This window comes from Phyllostomus discolor, chromosome 2, assembly GCF_004126475.2.
Source record: "Phyllostomus discolor isolate MPI-MPIP mPhyDis1 chromosome 2, mPhyDis1.pri.v3, whole genome shotgun sequence".
NCBI classification, from domain to species: domain Eukaryota; kingdom Metazoa; phylum Chordata; class Mammalia; order Chiroptera; family Phyllostomidae; genus Phyllostomus; species Phyllostomus discolor.
In genome coordinates, this window is record NC_040904.2 from 103,910,897 (window position 1) to 103,930,858 (window position 19,962).

The 19,962-nt window shown below is 40.0% G+C and overlaps 1 protein-coding gene across 2 annotated transcripts in view; it reads left to right on the top strand.

Moving 5' to 3' along the window:
• The window catches only part of UMPS (uridine monophosphate synthetase), a 31,109-nt gene extending 13,747 nt beyond the window's left edge, over positions 1–17,362 (top strand). The window contains exons 2-7 of one of the 2 annotated variants that reach the window (XR_004901399.1): positions 481–634; positions 2,405–3,076; positions 4,993–5,168; positions 6,717–6,831; positions 16,855–17,091; positions 17,133–17,362. Coding sequence is in view for 1 of the 2 variants with exons in the window: in XM_028505058.2 (XP_028360859.1) it covers positions 481–634; positions 2,405–3,076; positions 4,993–5,168; positions 6,717–6,831; positions 16,855–17,024 (1,287 nt within the window). In the remaining variant the exon portion in view is untranslated. Of the gene's footprint in view, positions 1–480; positions 635–2,404; positions 3,077–4,992; positions 5,169–6,716; positions 6,832–16,854 lie in introns of both variants that reach the window. The other variant, XM_028505058.2, reaches the window with a different exon arrangement.
• Positions 17,363–19,962: the final 2,600 nt, after the last annotated feature.

The window sequence follows — 19,962 nt, forward strand, 5'->3', positions numbered from 1 at the left end:
AGGGAAGCTGGGAACCTTGGGGACCATCTTTAGTGCTTGAGGTCAACATCATAGTGTTCCCTTACATATCCTATGTTGCCCTGAGAGCAGACCTTGAGTCTAGATGAATAGTTTTATTGTTGTGCTTTTATGTTTGTAGATGGGTTTATGCAGAGGGTGATTTAACAAAAAGCCATATGTAGTTTTCTAATCAGGTTTGAGACTGTTTCCCTAATGGGTCTGCTGTCCTTAATGTTATATTGCCTTATGTATACACAATTTAAAATAAAATAATAGAGTAATAATTAATAATAATAATAATAAATAGCAAGGAATGGAATAGGTGGGCTGGCTTGAGTTAAGGGAGGCTTCTTCCTTCTAGGGTTTAAAGCCCTATCCCTCACTTCCTAGATGGTGAATCTGTTTATTTTCTCAATTCAGTGAAAAAATAAAAAATAAAATAGAATAATAATAGTTTATGTGTTCATTTTTTTTTTACAGGTTGCAGAACTTTTATTCCAAACTGCCCGAAATGAGGGGATCAATTTTGACACCGTCTGTGGAGTGCCTTACACGGCTTTACCATTGGCTACTGTCATCTGTTCAACGAACCAAATTCCAATGCTCGTCAGAAGGAAAGAAACAAAGGATTATGGTAAAATAAAAGTAGTATAAGGATTAAGTGGATATGTGACCTCATACTGCTAGAATTTTTTTCTTCTAGGCATTGCTCTTTTATCAGTCACCTTGAATATTTTTTATAGGCCCTTTAAGTTGTTGTGGCTTGTGGGATTTGTTCACTGTTGCCATAAGTAAATCATCTTCCTTTCATTTAGAGTCTAGGGGTGAAATGGCAATGAAAAAAGTGCTTTTTTGCACTATGTTTACGAGACCCAACATTTTTAACCGCCCTTCCCTCATCAGCAGAATATTCTAAGAGCACTTTGTCAGTATATTTATATTTAAATCGCATGAAGAGAAATACATGAATAAAATTACTCAAAGCAGTATAAATGCCACATAGAATTCTTAGTGGAGATATTTTTTTTCATGGGCCATGGCAATAGGTTATCAGGTGGGTGTTTTAAATATGTGGGCTTGCTTTAAAATCAAATCAATCTAAAAATATTGGAACTGACTTGATATTTGATAATGAGGAGGTAATGGGTTTTTTTTGTTTGTTTTGCATTGTGTTGGTATGATAGTATTTCTATTATGTGTTTTTTAAAAGAATCCTTACCTCTTATGAATACATTTAAAATTTTTTATGATGAAATCACGGTTCTGAGAATTGCTTCTAAAAACTGTGTGGGGAGGGAGGGAGTGGGAGTGGGGATGTAGCTGGAACAAGATTGGCCACAGGTTGTTAAGTGCTGAAGTGCTGTAGTCAGGGGTGCTTGTTGATCTCCTCTGTCTAGTTTTATTTGTTTGAGATTGTCTATATAAAAAGTCGCAAGAATATGTTTGCTGCTTGAAGGCGCAGTGTTTATGTGACCCACTGCTCATAATGAAACTATTACTTCTGTTTTCTTATTATGTGTCTTCAAAAATACTTCTCAGGATGAGATTATTAATTTTAATATGCCTATAACTACTTGCAGTTTTGTGTTGTAGTCCAGGCTGATTCAGTTAAACTTGACAATTCTTCAGTGGGAAGGAAAGGAGTTCAGAGGGAAGAGATGGGGAAGGACAGAGATGGCACCTGTGGTAAAGCTCCAAAAGTGGCCAAAATATACACCAGCTCTATTTCTGCTTCAAAATAAGACAAATTTGGTAGTGGAAAATATAAAAATGTGTATCTAAAAATGAGTCTGTAAAGTCTACAGCCTGAGTTGCTTACATTTTTAGATCATCTGAAAATAGTTTATCTTGGGGGTTGGAATGGGAAAGCGCATTAGTCACATTGCATTATCTAGTTCATGAAGTTGTGGTGGTTGGTCTGACTGGTTGCTGAGTGTTTTCCCTCCTGAATCTACATGTGTGAAGGCCAGTTTTGTGGCTGATGTTGAGTGATGAACTGGTGTGTTGATGGAAAAAGCAATGAGATCATTAAGGGTATCGAGTTGTTACTTGTTTCATCACTTTCCTTGATCAAGGTGATCTTGCTTTAAGAAATCCCATATTTGAAATTTTTAGCATAAAATGTTAAGTGGTTTTTATTTACATTGCAAAATAATTTGTTAGTTTTACTGTAAATATTCTGTATATGTAACTGACAATTTTTGAATACAGAGACATTGAATAAAACAGTAATTATTGCACATTGAAGATTCATCAGAAATAAAATAGCTCCAAAGTAGATTATCAGAAAATAAGATTTAGATCATCCATCTCTTCATAAATACATGCCAAACTTATTTTGTAAGCTACATCTTGAGTTTAATGAAATATTAAATTGGAATCAATATAATTCTTTCTTGTCCAGGTACCAAGCGTCTTGTAGAAGGGGCTATTAATCCAGGAGAAAACTGTTTGATCATTGAAGATGTCGTTACCAGTGGATCTAGTGTTTTGGAAACTGTTGAGATTCTTAGGAAGGAGGGCTTAAAGGTCACTGATGCCATAGTGCTGCTGGACAGGGAACAAGGAGGCAAGGATAAGTTGCAGGTACATGGGATTCGTCTCCACTCAGTGTGTACATTGTCCAAAATGCTGGAGATTCTTGAGCAACAGGAAAAAATTGATGCTGAGATGGTTGAGAGAGTGAAGAGATTTATTCAGGAGAATGTTTTTGTGGCAGCTGATCCTAATGATTCTCACCTATCTATAAAGAAAGCACCCCAAGAACTCAGCTTTGGTGTACGGGCAGAGCTGCCCAGGATCCACCCAGTTGCATCAAAGCTTCTCAGACTTATGCAAAAGAAGGAGACCAATCTGTGCCTGTCTGCTGACGTCTCAGAGTCCAGAGAGCTACTGCAGGTAGCAGATGCATTAGGACCCAGCATCTGCATGCTCAAGACTCATGTAGACATTATGAATGATTTTACTCTGGATGTGATGAAGGAGTTAACAGCTCTGGCGAAACACCATGAGTTTTTAATATTTGAAGACCGGAAATTTGCAGATATAGGAAACACAGTGAAAAAGCAGTATGAAGGTAAGTAGTCAGTCATCCCTCGCTATATCATGGTTCACTTATTGTGGCCTCACTGTATTGGGGGGAAACCCATAATAAGTGAATCGAGATATAGCGAGGGACAACTGTACTTCACTGGTGGTACCTATATAGAATTTTATGTGTTGTTAAAACTACGTAGGTTTAAGAGTGTAGAGAGTGTTTAAGAGCATATGAAGTGTTTATAAGAGTGTGGGAAAGGTTAATAAGAGAGTGGGAAAGGTTTATAGGAGTGTGGGAAGGGTTTATAAAGCCTTAAAAATATACAAATAATAAAATAAATATAATGCCGCTACTTTGTGGATTTTCACCTATCTCGGGGGTCTCTGGAACGTAACTCCCGCGATAGGTGAGGGATCACTGTATTCAGGAATCTGCAAGAATCAGAAATCCAGTAAACTGGCAGAAGAAAAAGAAATGTATTAGCTCACATCACTGAAAGTCCAGCCATAGAACAGGCTGTCAAGCATGGTTGGATCCAGGAGCTCAAGGGGTATCTTTGGACTTGCTTTCTCTTCTGTCAGCTCTGCTTTCTTCTTCTTTCTTAGGTAGGCACACTCCTCATGTATACAGTGCCTTTAGGTGTAGAATGACTAAAGGTATAGCTAACCTTTATTAGCCTACCTGGGTAATGTGCCCCGCCTTTGGTAATGTGAGGTTAACTCTGAGTAAACTTCTTAAGCTGAGATCGGTCACGGGTAATTCCCCTAAAGAAAGTGGATGTGCTGAGGCCAGAAGATGGGACATGGGTTCTAGGCCTGCAAAAATGACAGAGGTTGTCCTGGCAGAACACAGTGAGTTCTAACACTTGAAAAATGAAAATTGCAGGTACAGGAAACAATGAAAAGGTAGTATAAAGTTGTAGCATTTACTTTTAGCAGAAAAAGATTTGTTGATATACGTTCTTTTAAAATATTATCTTAAATAGGAACTCAAAGTAGAGCATATGTCGGTTGCAAAAATTGCTTAATTCCTTATCCTTTCTTCTTTTGCAAATTTCTGCCATAGTGTACATAGCTAATGCTTTTTTCCACTTAATGCTACATTTTATCATGTTAATGACCCTTATAGGCATTTTTCAAGATAATTTCATAAAGTAATATATATGCATATTCTTAAGCTATTTCTTTAGATTTGTCTATAAATTATTTTTTATGTGCTTAAGATGTGCTGCTTAGTTTATTGACTAATATAAAAGTTATACAAACTTTGTATAGATTTACATATAGTCTTTTCAGAAATCAATTAGGGTTATTGCTGTCAGCTTTTAAAACAAATACAATTGCCTATTGAAATTTGAAGAACTAAAGAGATGTTAGGAATAAGTGGAAGATTTGATAAAGGGTAGAGTTGCTGCAAGATTCCCACAGAATGAAAATTTGTCATCTTCAGAGGAATTTCAGAATGTTGGTATCTTTGACCTCCGTAAACACCTAGCTTCGCTGGGGTCCATTTCTTCTTTTTCTCCCCCCCCCCCCCCCCCACACACATTTTGTTCTTTTTTCATTTAATCTTTATTGCATTTTTTTACATTACCTTTTAGTCCCCTTATGCCCTCTCTCTCCCCCCAACCCTCAATTTCTAACTGTATAAGTTTTATTGGTGGTCACAAGCTTCAGCCCATAAGGAAACAGTCTTAGTGATGCTTATAAACTAAGTGCAGAACTTTCGAGAGTTTTCTCTCATTATGATCACTTAACTAGCTACGAGGTGGGCAGATACATTTTTTACACTTAGAACTGTAGGTCTATTAGAACACTAAAATTCTCGAAGTGTTTCACTATTTCATTAAAGTGTTACCAGGGCATTATTTCATATTGTAATTGGTTGGTTGGCAAAAAGTTAAAGGGTTTTGTGTGAAATTTGACAACTGTCTTCCCCCCTGCCCTTCTCCTTAGGTGGTGTCTTTAAAATAGCTTCCTGGGCGGATCTAGTGAATGCTCACGTGGTGCCAGGCTCAGGCATTGTGAAAGGCCTGCAAGAGGTCGGCCGGCCTTTGCAGCGGGGGTGCCTGCTCATTGCAGAAATGAGCTCCGCTGGCTCCTTGGCCACTGGGAACTATACTAAAGCAGCGGTAGGTGACAGAGGGACTGGCTGTTACACTACATGTTTCAAAGGAAGAGAGCATCTTAATTTGGGGTCTATGAAACCCTACTTAAAAAATGAGTGTCGTTGTTGTTAGTGTCACGGTATATTAATACTGTTTGGCCAGAGTTCCCTGATAATTATTAGCATTTTATACCTTATAGTATACCTTGCAGTGGACAGTTAGAAGATTTGAATTGTACGTCCAAGAGAGAAACATTGAAACACAGATACTTGGTCAAATAAACATCTGCCCATATGCTTACTGACCTTTAAGAAAGCGTTGTCTTGTCATGTCTCATCTCGTCTCACCATGGGTTGAAACTGAAGAGCTTCTTCCCACACACGCAGCAGCTCAGCATCCCCCAAGCCCCATAGAAATGTGTTCTCGGGACAGCAGCCCACATGCAGTGGCATTTTCTTTTTTAGTCTTTGATATTGATTGGTATTGTATGAGAAGACTCTTAACTAGGGCCTAGACACATTGTTTTCTCCAGTAACGCCCCCATTATTAAAAGTTCTTATAATCCTGCACATGTTAATATCCAGTACCCACACCTGCGTGTCAGAATAGAATGAGAGAGGATATTACCTAGTTAAAATTTCATAGTTGGACACTCACCTAGAAAGTTGGATAGATCACCTTTATAGATATTTTACTTTTAAAAGTAACAGAAATTTTTACTTTAATAATATTTTGATTTTTACATGGGAATTTATTTTTTCATATCATTTCAAGTACTGTGTGTGAAGATCTCATATGGTCCTAGGACCAGGTTTTAATTCTACTCCTGAATTGTCCATAAATGTCTGTGATTTCCCAACTCTCATAACAGAGGGTCCGTGAGTCATTCTGTGAGTCTGGGTCTGGCTCAAGGACAAGATGTCGCTTTCTGGTGGGTAGTAGTATGAGTAGCAAGAAGATAACAGTGTAAGTGTCAGAGAAGAGCCAACTAAAGAAACTTCTGTGAATGTGGGGTAATGGTATAGAAATTGTGGAGGCCTATTATTGGCAAACATTAAAAAGGTGTGAAAGCGGTGGAGTTGAGATTTCTTTAGCTCTTGACCACATAACTATTTCTGTATGGTGGTTATCCTTGAATATCCTGTATAGGATGGAGTATCCTGTATAGCTAGGCATTAATCTTCAATGTGGTTTTATGTCATTTAGAAATGTATGCTAGAGTACTTTCCTCATATACTTTTTGTAATTAGGTGGATCCTCAGGTATTATTACAAATAAGTAATTATGCAGCATCTAGATTCTGGACAAACATAGTACAGGATTTTCCATGTTTTTAGGGCATGGTTAATTGGGAGAAGGGGAGAGATGGAGTTAATGGAACAAGTATATAGACTCATATCTAAGATTGCCCATTTTAGATACAGTGAGTTTAATGGGAAATGAGAAAACACATCCATAAAACAGCAAAGTTTCTTACTAGTTAATAGAGTCAGTGTTTTACTTTACTTGTAGAACTGTTATTCTTTGTGATTAACTATTTTTTTGTAATCTGTCCTGTTACATTCTATTTAGGTTAAAATGGCTGAGGAGCATTCTGAATTTGTGATTGGTTTTATTTCTGGATCCCGAGTAAGCATGAAACCAGAATTTCTTCACTTGACTCCAGGAGTCCAGTTAGAAGCAGGAGGTAGGTCTATCCACTCATCCTGGTTCTTCCAAAATGTTTTTTTATCCAAGTCAGCAAAGGCAAAGTGAAATGTTGTGTGTTGTCATAAAGTTGCTAAAGAGAAAGCTTGTTTGTCTAGAACAATAATAAACGAGCCCTTTGGCCTGGTGATACTCACCTCGGTATGCAAAATATTGGGTTGGTCAAAAAGTTCATTTGGTTTTTCCCATAACATGGCTCTAGTAGCCCTGGCTGGTGTGCCTCAGTGGATTGAGTGCTGGCCTGTGAACCAAAAGGTCAGCAGTGCAGTTCTCAGTCAGGGTACATGGCTGGGTTGTAGGCCAAGTCCCCAGCTGGGGGCATGTGAGGGGTAACTGATCAATGTATCTCTTGTACATGTATGTTTTTCTCCCTCTCTTTGTCTCTTCCTTCCCCTCTTTCTATTAATAAATAAAATCTTTAAAAAATAGATGGCTCCAGTAGAGCCTAGTTGTCTTTAACTTCATTCCAAACAACTCTGTTAGATTGTATTGTCACAGCTGTCATATTAGCATGCATTTAAAAAAATCAAAGTTCGTGAATTTTTGTGTTATAGCCATTTTAATACTGAAAAGGGAAGAAAATATGCAACATTTTTGGCATGTTATGCTTTCTTTAATTTCAAGAGGGATAAAAATGCAACTGAAACACACACACAAAAAGATTTATGCAGTGTATGGAGAAGGTGCTGTGACCAATCAAATATGTGAAAAGTGGTTTGCGAAGTTTCATGCTGGAGATTTCCTGCTGGATGATGCCCTAGTCAGGTAGACCAGATGAAGTTGATAGCGATCAAATTGAGACATTAACTGAGAACAATCAGTGTTCTACCATGTGGGAGATAGCTGACATACAACATCCAAATAAATGAAGTTATCGGTGAAAATGAACAATGTGTCTTTTATTTTACAGAAAAAAAAAAACCCTAAAGGGACTTTTGGCCAGCCCAATACCTTGCAGTCTAATTTTAGGATGAAAATTTAGAAAACTGCTTCTTATGGAAATGTACCCAGATGTTTTAGTTGTGCTTCCCAACTGATATTCTGAATCTGCTGCCAAGGAAGGTGTTCTGTGCTCCAGGACGAATGCACCGGGCTAAACAAAAGCACATGTTCGCTTCTTTGTTAGAGGACTTTGCAGAGCTGCAGTGTGGAGATACATGGCCAGTCATGACTCCCAAGCTTATTTGAATATGTTAACACTTCCAGCAATCTAAGAAACACAGTTGCAGTGGCTAAAAACAGTGCATATTTTCTCACTGATAGTCTCTAATCAGTAGAGGAGTAACCGAAGCTGTAAAAATGTGCATATTTAAGTGCCCTTTGGGACTCAGTGAAGCTGTTTCGGTTTTGAGTGTGGAAGAAATGATGACTTGGAAAACTTATTTTTCCTTAAAAGGCAATAGTAGCCTTTTGTGCAAGAAACATTGCTTACAACGGCTATGGGAGTTTATTCTGTCCTGCTTCCCATCTTTTTCCTTCTTTATGGATTAGGTTAAGAAGTTGGAGATTGGAACTCTGAACAGTAAGTAGGGCTCTTAGTTAGCAAACCTAAGTGTTTAAAATGAAAATACTTATGCTTGACTTCCAGCCAAGATGGAGGTGTAGATACACTTTGTACATATACTTTGTCTCCTTGCACAACCAAAAAAAGGACGACAACATATTTAAAAACAAAAAATAACCAGAATTGCCAGATAATCAAACTGTATGAAAGTCTGACAACCAAGGAATTAAAGAAATGCTCATTCAGACTGGTAGGAGGGGTGGGACGGATAGTCGGTAAGGACAGGACGCGCTGCGAGGCAGTGGCTGGTGGATCCGGTGGTCCCACATTTGTGTGAGGACAAACCAGAAGGAACCACTGACAGGGATGGGTAAGACAGACCACACAGTCCAGGGTTCTAGCACAGAAAGAGAAAGCCTCAAAACCTCTGGCTGTATAAACATGTGGGAATTGTGGCAGTGGGAGAAACACTGGCACAATCCCAGGAGGGTTTGTTGGGGAGACCCACAGGGTCCTGGAATGTACACAAGCCTGCCCACCCAGGAATCAGCACCAGAAGGGTCCAGTTTGCTTGTGGGTAGCTGGGGACATGACTGAAGGCCAGCAGAGAGCTGAGCAAGCGGCATTGTTCCCTCTCTGACCTCTCCCCCGCGGTGCCACAATGCAGTGACGTGGGTTGCCCCATCCTGGCAACATAAGGCTCTGCCCCTTACAACATAACAGGTGTGCCAAGACAAAGAAACATGGCCCAAATGAAAGAACAGATCAAAACTCCAGAAAAAGAACTAAGTGATGAGGAGATAGCCAATCTATCACAAGCAGAGTTCAAAACACTGGTAATCAGGATGCTCACAGAAATGGTTGAGTGTGGTCGCAAAATAGAGGAAAAAGTGAACGCTATACAGTGTGAAATAAAAATATACAGGGAACCAACAGTGACGGGAAGGAAACTGGGACTCAGATCAACAATTTGGAGCACGAGGAAGAAATAAACATTAAACCAGAACAGAATGAACAAACAAGAATTCCAAAAAATGAGGAGAGTATAAGGAACCTCCAGGACATCTTTAAACGTTCCAACATCTGAATCATAGGGGTGCCAGAAGGAGAAGAGGAAGAGCAAGAATTTGAAAACTTACTTGAAAAAATAATGAAAGAAAATTTTGACAATCTGGCAGAGGAAATTGACTTCCAGGAAGTCCAGGAAGCTCAGAGTTTAAAAGAAGTTGTACCCAAGGAAACACACATGAAGGCACATCATAATTACATTACCCAAGATTAAAGATAAGGAGAAAATCTTAGAGGCACAAGAGAAAAGGAGACAGTTACCTACAAAGGAGTTCCCATTAGACCCTCAGCTGATTTCTCAAAAGAAACCTACAGGCAAGAAGGGGCTGGAAAAAAGTATTTGAAGTCATGAAAGGCAAGGACCTAATCCAAGATCACTGTATCCAGCAAAGCTTTCATTTAGAATGGAAGGGCAGATAAAGTGCTTCCCAGACACGGTCAAGTTAAAGGAGTTCATCATTACAAAGCCATTATTATATGAAATGTCAAAGGGACTTACCTAATAAAAAGAAGATGATAAGAAATATGAACAGTAAAATGACAACAAACTCACAACTATCAACAACTGAACCTACAAAAATCAAAAACTAAGCAAACAGCTAGAACAGAAACAGAATCACAGAAATAGAGATCACATGGAGGGTTATCAGTTTGGAGGGCGCAGGGGATGATGGGGGAAAAGGTACAGGGAATAAGAAGCATAATTGGCCCTGGCTGGCGTAGCTCAGTGGATTGAGCGCGGGCTGGGAACCAAAGTGTCCCAGGTTCGATTCCCAGCCAGGGTGCATTCCTGGGTTGCAGGCCAGAACCCCCAGCAACCGCACATTGACGTTTCTCTCTCTCTCTCTCTCTCTCTCTCTCTCTCTCTCTCCCTCCCTCCCTCCCTCCCTTCCCTCTCTAAAAATAAATAAATAAAATCTTTAAAAAAAAAAAAAGAAGCATAATTGGTTAGGTACAAAATAGACAGGGGGAGGTTAAGAATGGTATGGGAAATGGAAAAGCCAAAGAACTTACATGTATGACCCATGGACATGAACTAGCGGGGCAGGAATACTGGAGGGAAGGGTGGTGCACGGTGGAAGGGAATAAAAGGGTAGAAAAAAAATGGAACAACTGTAATAGCACAATCAATATATTAAATAAAATGTTTTGTTTTTTTTTTTTTTAAAAGAAAGCACGTATGCTCGTTACCCCTCAGTTCACTTTGTCAGGTTGATACTCTGATATTCTTTTTACACTGAAAAGTTCAAAAGGTAACTTTAAAAATATTAAGAGAATTATACTAGTCATTCTTGTGTAACTCATACTCATCTCTCCTCCATACCACTCTTTCCCCAGCCTGGCTTGTTTCTCTCTCTCTAGAGATAATCATGTCACCGGCGCAACATGTATCCATGCAGACCTTTGGCTTTGCATGTACTCACACATGCGCAAAGAGTTTGGAGAGTGCTTTGTATCTGTGCACCTCTGTTACATTTCCACATTTAGTGTAACCTTTTCCCAACTGCACAGCGTTTCCTAGTTAGGATTGGGCTGTAATGTGTTTAACTGTTCCCATGTTGGTGCATTGGGAGTGTTAACAAACAGTGAACATCCTTGTATATATTTCTGTACATGTAGAGTATTTCTGGAGTAGTCTTTCTAGGCTACAAACTCCTCAAGGATGAGAGCTCTTTCTGAAGATTACTTATCCTCCAGGACAGTACCTCTTGCTACATAAATATTCTGTAAACACTTACACAAATGTTGATGGAATGGATGCTGGGCTCTTTAGGAACAGGTGAAAGAGTTGGTATTTCTGTAACTGGCACGACAACACAGAACATCACGATTGAGGGTATGAGTTTGGTAAACCTTGGTTTTCTTTTTAAACTCAAATACTAGAGCTAGTAGATACCCATTAACCTTGGAGGAGCTAATTACTTTATGTAAACAATATAACCACACTTAAGGAAAGTACTGTCTCTTGGGGAATTTGTTTCTAATTAAGTACTTTAAACAGAAAGCATTACATAAAGTTAGAAGGAAAACCAATGAGAATTCAGATAAACTAATGAATGACTTATATGCCCCCAAGGTTATAGAATATTGGAGATCTCAGTTCCTCAAATTTCACGTTACCGATTGCATACACTCTAGAGTAGGCCTTGGCAGAATGACTCCTCTGTAAGGGTTTGTAATAGTTGCCTCAGTAATCAACTTTCAACCTTTTTAAAAAAACTCCACATTTGTGCTTAATATTTTATGAGCCAGCTTTGGGTTTCTGGCCCTTCTGTTTAGTAGCCATGTGTCTTTGGACAGGTCACTTCAGTCTCATTTTCTTGATCTTGTAAAATGGGCATAATGTTTGTAATATGGGGATAATAATGTTAACCTCAAAGGGTTGTTGAGGCTTGCATGAGATAATGTGTTTAAAGCACTTAACGCAGGCTCTTGACACAGAGTGAGCATAGGCACCCGTAGGCTTGTCAGTTGTCAGTGTTCATTGTAAGCCCCACAGTACTTTGATTAGATAGTGCACTTAGGATGTAGGCTTTTGAGGATGTTTCTGTCATTTTGTATTTGAGAGAAAATAAGCCATTTAACAGAAGGCTTCTAGAACAACAGAATTTGAAAAGGAAAAAAGTAAGTTTCTGGTTCAAGATGGCAATGTCATTAAGTCCTGAACTTGTCTCCTCTCATGGACAAAGTCTTATAGCTACATATGGAACAGTTTCCTCTGGAAAAAACAAAACTAAAGTCTAGCTAAGCAAGGACTACACATCTGGCAAATAAGAAAAGTACCATCTAAGTTAGTAGGAGAGGCTCCAGCACTGTCTTACCGTAAACCTCACCCCTGCATGGCAGTCTGCAATTGGGAGGGAACTCAAAGCACAGAGCTTTTCCCTGAGAAGTAAAGGGTTTGAACTGCGCATTCAGGCACCCTAGCTTTTAAGACCTGCACCTGAGCGATGAACCCCCAAAACATCCAGCTTTAACACTAAAGGGCTTGTGTCCACCAACTCACAAGACTAGTGATCTGAGAAGTGGCTCTTAAAGAGCTTACCCACTCAGGCTCACCTGCCCCAGGGCCTTGCTTAGGCAGCTGATGGTACCCAGACATTAAGTAAAATGGGTTCATTTTCATTTGCTAATTTAAAAAAGTGTCAACCTGAGGGGAAGGCATCTAATTTGACACACGAATATTCTCCAGGGACGGGGACTAGTGGGCAGTATCTTCTTGATCTCCCTCTGCTTTGCTCTTGCTCCTGGGAACCATCTCTCTATTTCTTTAACACGAGGACTTTAATACGCTACGTATTACATCACAGACAGATCACCGAGACAGAAAATAAGTAAGGAAATATTGGCTTTACTTAAATGACATGTTAGAACAAGTGTATTCCAAACATTCCATCCAAAAGCAACAGAATACACACATTCTTCTCAAGCGCACATGGAACACTCTCCAGGATAGATCATGTTAAGCCACAAAACAAGACTTAATAAATTTAAGAGGATTGAAATAATACCAAACATCTTTTCTGACCATAGTAGTATGAAATTAGAAATCAGTTACAAGAACACTGAAAAATTCACAAATCATGTGGTCATTAAACAATGTGCTACTGAACAGCCTGTGAGTCAAAGAAGAAATCAAAACAGAAAACCCCTGAGACAAAAATGGAAATGCAACCTGTAATTTATAAGATACAGCAAAAACAGTGCTGAGAGAGAAATTGAGAGTAATAAATTTCTACTTAAGAAAAAAATTTCAACACTGCAGCTGAAGGAACTAGAAAAAGCACATGAAACCCAAAGTTAATGGAAGGAAATAAAGATCACAGAAGAAATAAATAGAATGGAGACTAAAAAGACAATAGAAAAAATCAGTGAAACTAAGAGCTGGCTTTTGAAAAAACACAAACCTTTAGCTAGACTCACCAAGAAAAAAGAGGACTCAATCAGAAATGAAAGATGTTTCAACTGATACCACAGAACTACAAAGGATCATAAGAGACTACTATAAACAATTATATGCCAATAAATTTGACAACCTATAAGAAATGGGTAAATTCTTAGAAATGTAAATCAGCCAAGACTGACTCATGAAGAAATAGAAAATCTGAATACTCTGATTACTAGTAAGGAGATTGAGTAACTAATCAACAAAACTCCCAACAAACAAAAATCCAGGACCCGACAGCTTCACTGGTAAATTCTAACGTTCAAAGGATTAATATCAATCCTTCTTTTCCAAACTCTTCCAAAAAATAGAAAAAGATGGAATGCTTTCAAACTCATTTTACCAGGCTAGCATTACCCTGATAATAACCAAGTAAGGACACCATGAAGAAAGAAAATTATATGTAGTTCAGTATCCTGCTGAACACAGATAGAAAAATCCTCAACAAAATATTACCAGACTGAATTTAAAAATAGATTAAAATAGTCATATACCATGACTGAGCAAGATTAACTATCGAGATTCAAAGATTGTTTAAATCTACAAATCAGTTTGATATATCACATTAACAAAGTAAAGGCTAAAAATTATATGGTCATCCCAATAGATGCAGAAAAAATTGATAAGATTCAACATCCATTCATGATAAAGACTCAACAGAGTGAACAGAGGGGAAATACCTCAACATAATTAAGGCCATTGATGACAAACCCACACCTAACACCTTGCTCAGTGGTGCACAGCTGGAAGCTTTTTCTCTAAGATCAGGAAGAAGATAAGAATGCCTGCTCTTACCACTTGTATTCAACACAGTACTGGAAGCCTTAGCTAGAAAAACAGTTGAGAAAAAGAAACAAAAGACATCCAAATTGTAAAGGTAGAAGTAAAATTGTCATTGTAGGGGAAATGTATTATATATAGAAAATCCTAAAGACTCCACTAAAAAACTGTTGTCATTAATAAACTAATCCAGTAAATTTGCTGGATACAAAGTCAGTATGCAAAAATCTGCATTTCTACATACTAATAACAAACTATCAAAAGAGAAATTAAGAAAATGATTTCGTATACAGTTTCATCAAAAATAATAAAATACCGAGCAATAAACTTAATCATGGAGGTGAAAGACCTGTACGCTGAAAACTATCAGATAGTAATGAAAGAAATTGAAGACACAAATGTATGAAAAGATGTTCTGTGCTCATAGATTTGAAGAGTTAATATTATTAAAATGCTCATACTACCCAAAGCAATCTACAGAGTTGGTACAATCCCTATGAAAATCCCAATGGCATTTTTCATAGAAATAGAATAAACCATCTAAAGTCTGTATGAACTGCAGAAGGCCTTGAGTAGGCAAAGCAATCTTGAGAAAGAACAACAAAGCTGGAGGCATCACACTTCCTGATTTCATATTACGTCACAAAGCTATAGTATTCAAAACAGCATAGTAATGGCATAAAAACAGACATATAGATGGCTGGAACAGAAGAGTGTCCAGAAGTAAACCCACATAAATGGTCAATTATTTATGACAAAGGAACCTAGAATATGCAATGGGGAAAAGACAGTTTCTTCAGTAAAATGTTGTTGGGGAAACTGGATAGCCACATGCAAAAGAATGAAATGGGATCACTATCTTACACCATACACAAAAATTAACTCTCAATGGATAAAAGACTTGAATGTAAGACCTGAAACCGTAAAACTAGAAGATGACATAGGTAGTAAGCTCCTTGACATTGTGTAGCGATAATTTTTTTTTTTTGGATTTGACATCAAAGGCAAAGGAAACAAAGGCAAAAAAAAAAAAGTGGGACCATATCAAACAAAAAAGTTTTGCACAGCAAAAGCAACCATCAAAATGAAAGGGCAACCTACTGAATGGGGGAGACTATTTGCAAATTGTGTATCTGATAAAGGGTTAATATCTAAAATACATAAACTCAGTAACAAATAGTTGGATTTAAAAATGGGCATGTCTGAAAAGACAGTTTTCCAAAGAAGACATACAGATGGCCAGCAAGTATATGAAAAGATGCAAAAATCAGTAATCATTAGGGAAATACAAATCAAAACCACAATGAGATGTCACCTCATACCTGCTGGAAAGGCTGTTATCAAAAGGCAAGAAATAACAAGTTGTTGAGGATGTGGAGGAAAGGGAGCCCTTGGGTACTGTTGGCGGGAGGATATGTTTGTGCAGCTACATGTGGTTTATGGGGCAGTATGAACAAGTTCCTCAAGAACTTAAAAAAAACCCTGACACATGATCCAGCAATTCCAGCTGTGGATATTTATCCAAAGAAAATAAAAACGTAACTTGAAAAGGTAATATGCACCCCTGTGTTTCTTGCAGCATTATTTATGATAGCCAAGATACAGAAACAAGTATCTGTTGATGGATAAATGGATAAAGCAATTGTTTTATGGAATATATATTATTCAACCATAAAAAAGAATGAAATCTTGCTGTTTGCAGTGACATCTCAAGGGCATTATGCTAAATGAAATAAGTCAGAGAATGACAAATACCATATATACTCATATGTGAAATCTAATTCATAAGCTCATTGATACAGGGAACAGACGTGTTTGCCAGTGCTGGGGGTGAGGAGGGGGGCAAATGGGTGAAGGCGCTTAAAAGGGACAAACTTCCAGTTATAAAGTAAGTCATGAGGATGCAGTGTACAGCAAGGCAACTGTAGTCAGTAATACTGTATTGCATATTTGAAAGTTGCTAAGAGTAAATCTTAAAAAATTCTCGTCACAGAAGAAATTTTTTTAATCATGCAAGGTGATGGATGTTAAGTAGACTTATAGTGATCAGTTTGCAATGTATACAAATATTGAATCATTTTGTTGTATACCTGAAGCTAATGTTATGTGTCAGTTATACCTCAATAAAAAATACATAAGAAGAATGAAAAAGCCAAAATTAAGGATTAGGCTTTGTATACAAGGTGGGGCAAAAGTAGGTTTATAGTTGTTGAGTACATGAAACAGTTTATCTGTGTATTATTATTTATTAAGTATTGCATTATTTTCCATGTGAACAACTGTAAACCCTCTTTTGGCCCACTGTGTATAACCCAAGCACTTGACGAGTTGTAGCAGAAACGTTCACGTCTGTGATCGTGGTCCAGTTAAATGCCTTGTGAGGACTTCGCCAATAGTGTTCTGAGATGTGTACTAAAATTGTCTTAGATTTAAGGCCTATTTTTCTTTTTTAAAAAAATACTGTTAAACCATAAATGCTCTATAATTGGACATTGAAAAGGAGTTGGCTGGCTTCCTTCTGCCCCGTGGAGGTCTCTGGCCATCCAGGGTCTGTCTCTTCGCCTGCATTTACTCGCTGTCCAGAGGAGCATAGAAAGCGAGAGCCGTAGTTTTGTTTAAAGCTGGTTAGATACTTTTCAGGAAAGGCATGTGACAGGTTTTCTCATGTTTTGTGTTGTTAAATGGTAACTTTTGTGTTTTTGCAGGTGACAATCTTGGCCAGCAGTACAGTAGCCCACAGGAAGTTATTGGCAAACGGGGTTCCGATATCATCATTGTAGGCCGGGGCATACTGGCATCAGCTAATCGTCTGGAAGCAGCTGAGATGTACAGAAAAGCTGCCTGGGAAGCTTACTTGAGTAGACTTGGCAACTGAGTGTCTCAGATACATTTTGTGAAGGTTTGAAGACCCATTGTCTCCTGAGAGGTATAGGCTAGAAATAACAAGCAGCCTTCGATACTGTTTGGGTTTTTCCATCAGAATGACTTCTCAAGTTACCACAGTGTTTAGGAAATATTGAATGGTTGTAATCACTGCATTATTGCTGTAATAAGTTCATTTTTAAGCATTCTTTTCAGTGAGACTGATGTTGGCTATGCATTTACAGTCCCGTCTGTGTTAAAATCTCCCCCACTATCTGTAGATCAGATTTGATTCTTTTAAGTGCCATGACACAAAAATTTTAGGAAATACAGAGTACAACATTTCTTGTGTCCTTTATTCTGTGTTTAATGTGATACCTAAATAATAAAACATTAGCTGTTCTGCTCTTAAAAGTGCTGGTCCAGGCATCCAAATGGTGCAGGTTTGCAGAGCTGCCATTGCGCCCTCAGCAAGGGCGGGAAGTGAGACGGTGACTGCAGCTGAGCCCCTGAGCCTGTGTCTGGCTCTCCTTTCGACAGAGGGCTCCTGCCTCAGTCCTTCCCTTGAGCAGCAACAGGGCCTGTGCTGAAATCCAGCCACAGCTTCTTTTTGCCTTATTTGGATTACAAATGGATGAGCTGCTCCTTCGTGTATTTAAAAAGACAGCAACGTCGAGGTCTAAGGTTCATTTGGAGGTTGCGTGAGGATCGTAATTGTTCCAACTGTCCTGACAGAGGGAAGTCGGCCTTCACTAGCCCTGAGGAGAAAGGACCTCGGCAGCACAGCGGGTGCTGTCATCCACGTCTCTAGGTTCCCACCATATCTCTGTAGCGGGGCCAGGACAGCCACCTGTCCCCCCAGCCCCCACCTCACACAGTTAGGCAGCCCTGTCCTCACTCAGGTCCCAAATGCAGTCTCCCAGAAATGCCTGCCAGATTTCTGGAGATCTTCATTCTCTAGTGCTGATAGATATTACCCATTTTTCTATTTCTTTAGTCTATTCAGGAAGCCCCTTGGAGGGGGTAGAGTAAAGGATGTGGGTTCAGATGACCTTTTTTCCCATCAGCATTTATCCCCCCATACCCTCTTCCACTCCCACCCCCCACCCCGCATTCACCACACTGTTGTCCGTGTCCTCAAGTGCTCTCCTGCTGTATCGCTCAGTCCCTCCGCCCGCGCTGTGCCGTCAAAGCCCTGTCTGAGCAGGGCCAAGGGGCAGTTGCATGTGAAGGCTCAGTTCTGATTCCATCAGCACACTGATGGTCTGCCTCTCCTTGTCGGGACCATTCCTGCGGACGGCAGGTGTCGGCCAGCATGTCCTTGGGACAGCTGTTCCCGTACCTGACTGCCCCACTCTTCTAGCGACTCGGGTGGGAGCCTGGGGTTTCCGTTTGAGTTTCATGGCACTCCCCCTTGGTGTCTTCCTTGAAGAGCTCTGAAGTCCTTGTGCCGCATTTGCAGAGAAGTTCCTTTTGGAAAAGGCAAATGATCAAGGAATACAAAGGCCAGAGAGGAAAGGAAGGAGTGTGTCACCCTTGGGACTCCTCTGAAGGAGCCGTTAAGGAGAGAAATACCAATAAAACCGGCAGGAACCAATTAGATGTCATCAAAGTCTCGGTGATCCCGAGAGACTGTTGGAGTGATGTGCTGGGTGTCGGTGGTCACTTGATGGACTGAGAGGTCAGTGGTTCTCACACTTTAGAGCCTGTATGAGAATGACCTGGAGTCTTAAGTCACACTGGCTCTAGCCCCAGCATCTCTGACCAGATAGTTTTAGGCTGGGCTTGAAAATTGGCATTCCTAAGGAGTTACTGGCAGTGCTGCTGCTGCTGCTGCTGGCGCAGGGACCACACTTTGCAAACCGCTGCACTGCCTAGTCGCTTAGTTACATGGTCACATATTTACTGCAAGGAGACCCTTTCGAGGTCTGCTTCCCTCTTGCTGAGTCACCTACCCCTGCCCTTCGGAAGTGTGAATTGCCACCCCAGGGCTGGCAGGGCCTGTTCTGGTGCTGAAGTTCACCCATGGTCCCACCTGGGTGTCTTGAAGGGAGACCAGCAGGGCATCAGAGAACCACATGGCCCTTGTGTATTTAAAATGCAGAATCCCTGAGCTCTACCATCAGAGATTCTGCTTGAGCAGATTTGGTGTGTGGCCTAGAAATTTGCATTTCTCACAAGAACCTAAGCCCAGTGTTGTAGATCTCTTATGTAAGCAAAGCCCAGACCATCTGGGAGTCAAAACTTTGGGGAACAAATTGACCCAGACGAAGAATTTAGGGTGTCTCGGGGCCTATTAGGGTGCTCTTCAGCATAGTACTGGAGGCATTAGGTAGTTTAGCCCTTCTCAGTCGAGGGATATTCACAGAGCACGAGCTCCAAGCACTGTGACTCCTGGCCCTGCTGAGGAAAACGGGGACGGTTCCCATAGTGTGGCCAGCACATCTGTACAACTGATGGGAATGGAGAATTATCTCCTGGCATCTCCCAGTGCCCTGGGCATTCAGTAGAGCATAAGCCAATACATTTTGTAGTGCTGGGGGGAACCTAGACAACCTGATAGGGCTCCCTGCATTTTAAAACCCCCCTTACATGGGCCCAGAATAGTGCAGAGGGATCAGCCCACAGCCAGCCTGTGTCTCAGTCCCAAGTCACCCTCATGCTGATGGTGAGTCACCTCTAGGAAAAGCTCCCTAAAGCCCCTCTCTAAAGTCTCTGGGAAAAGGCACTGGAGGGCACAGGTGGTGGCCTGAGGACACCTTGACTGCTCTTTCAACTCCCATTCACCCACCACTTCTGAACAAAAGGGCTGCTGGCTCCACTCAGACAAGGCCTGGAAGCGTGAGCCACACGCTCTGCCTAGATCTCCAGAGAAGGGGCAGGTGCAGGGTATTATCTCCAAGGACGTGGAAGCAAGGAATAATAGAGGGGAGGCTCAGGACTCGGGGAGG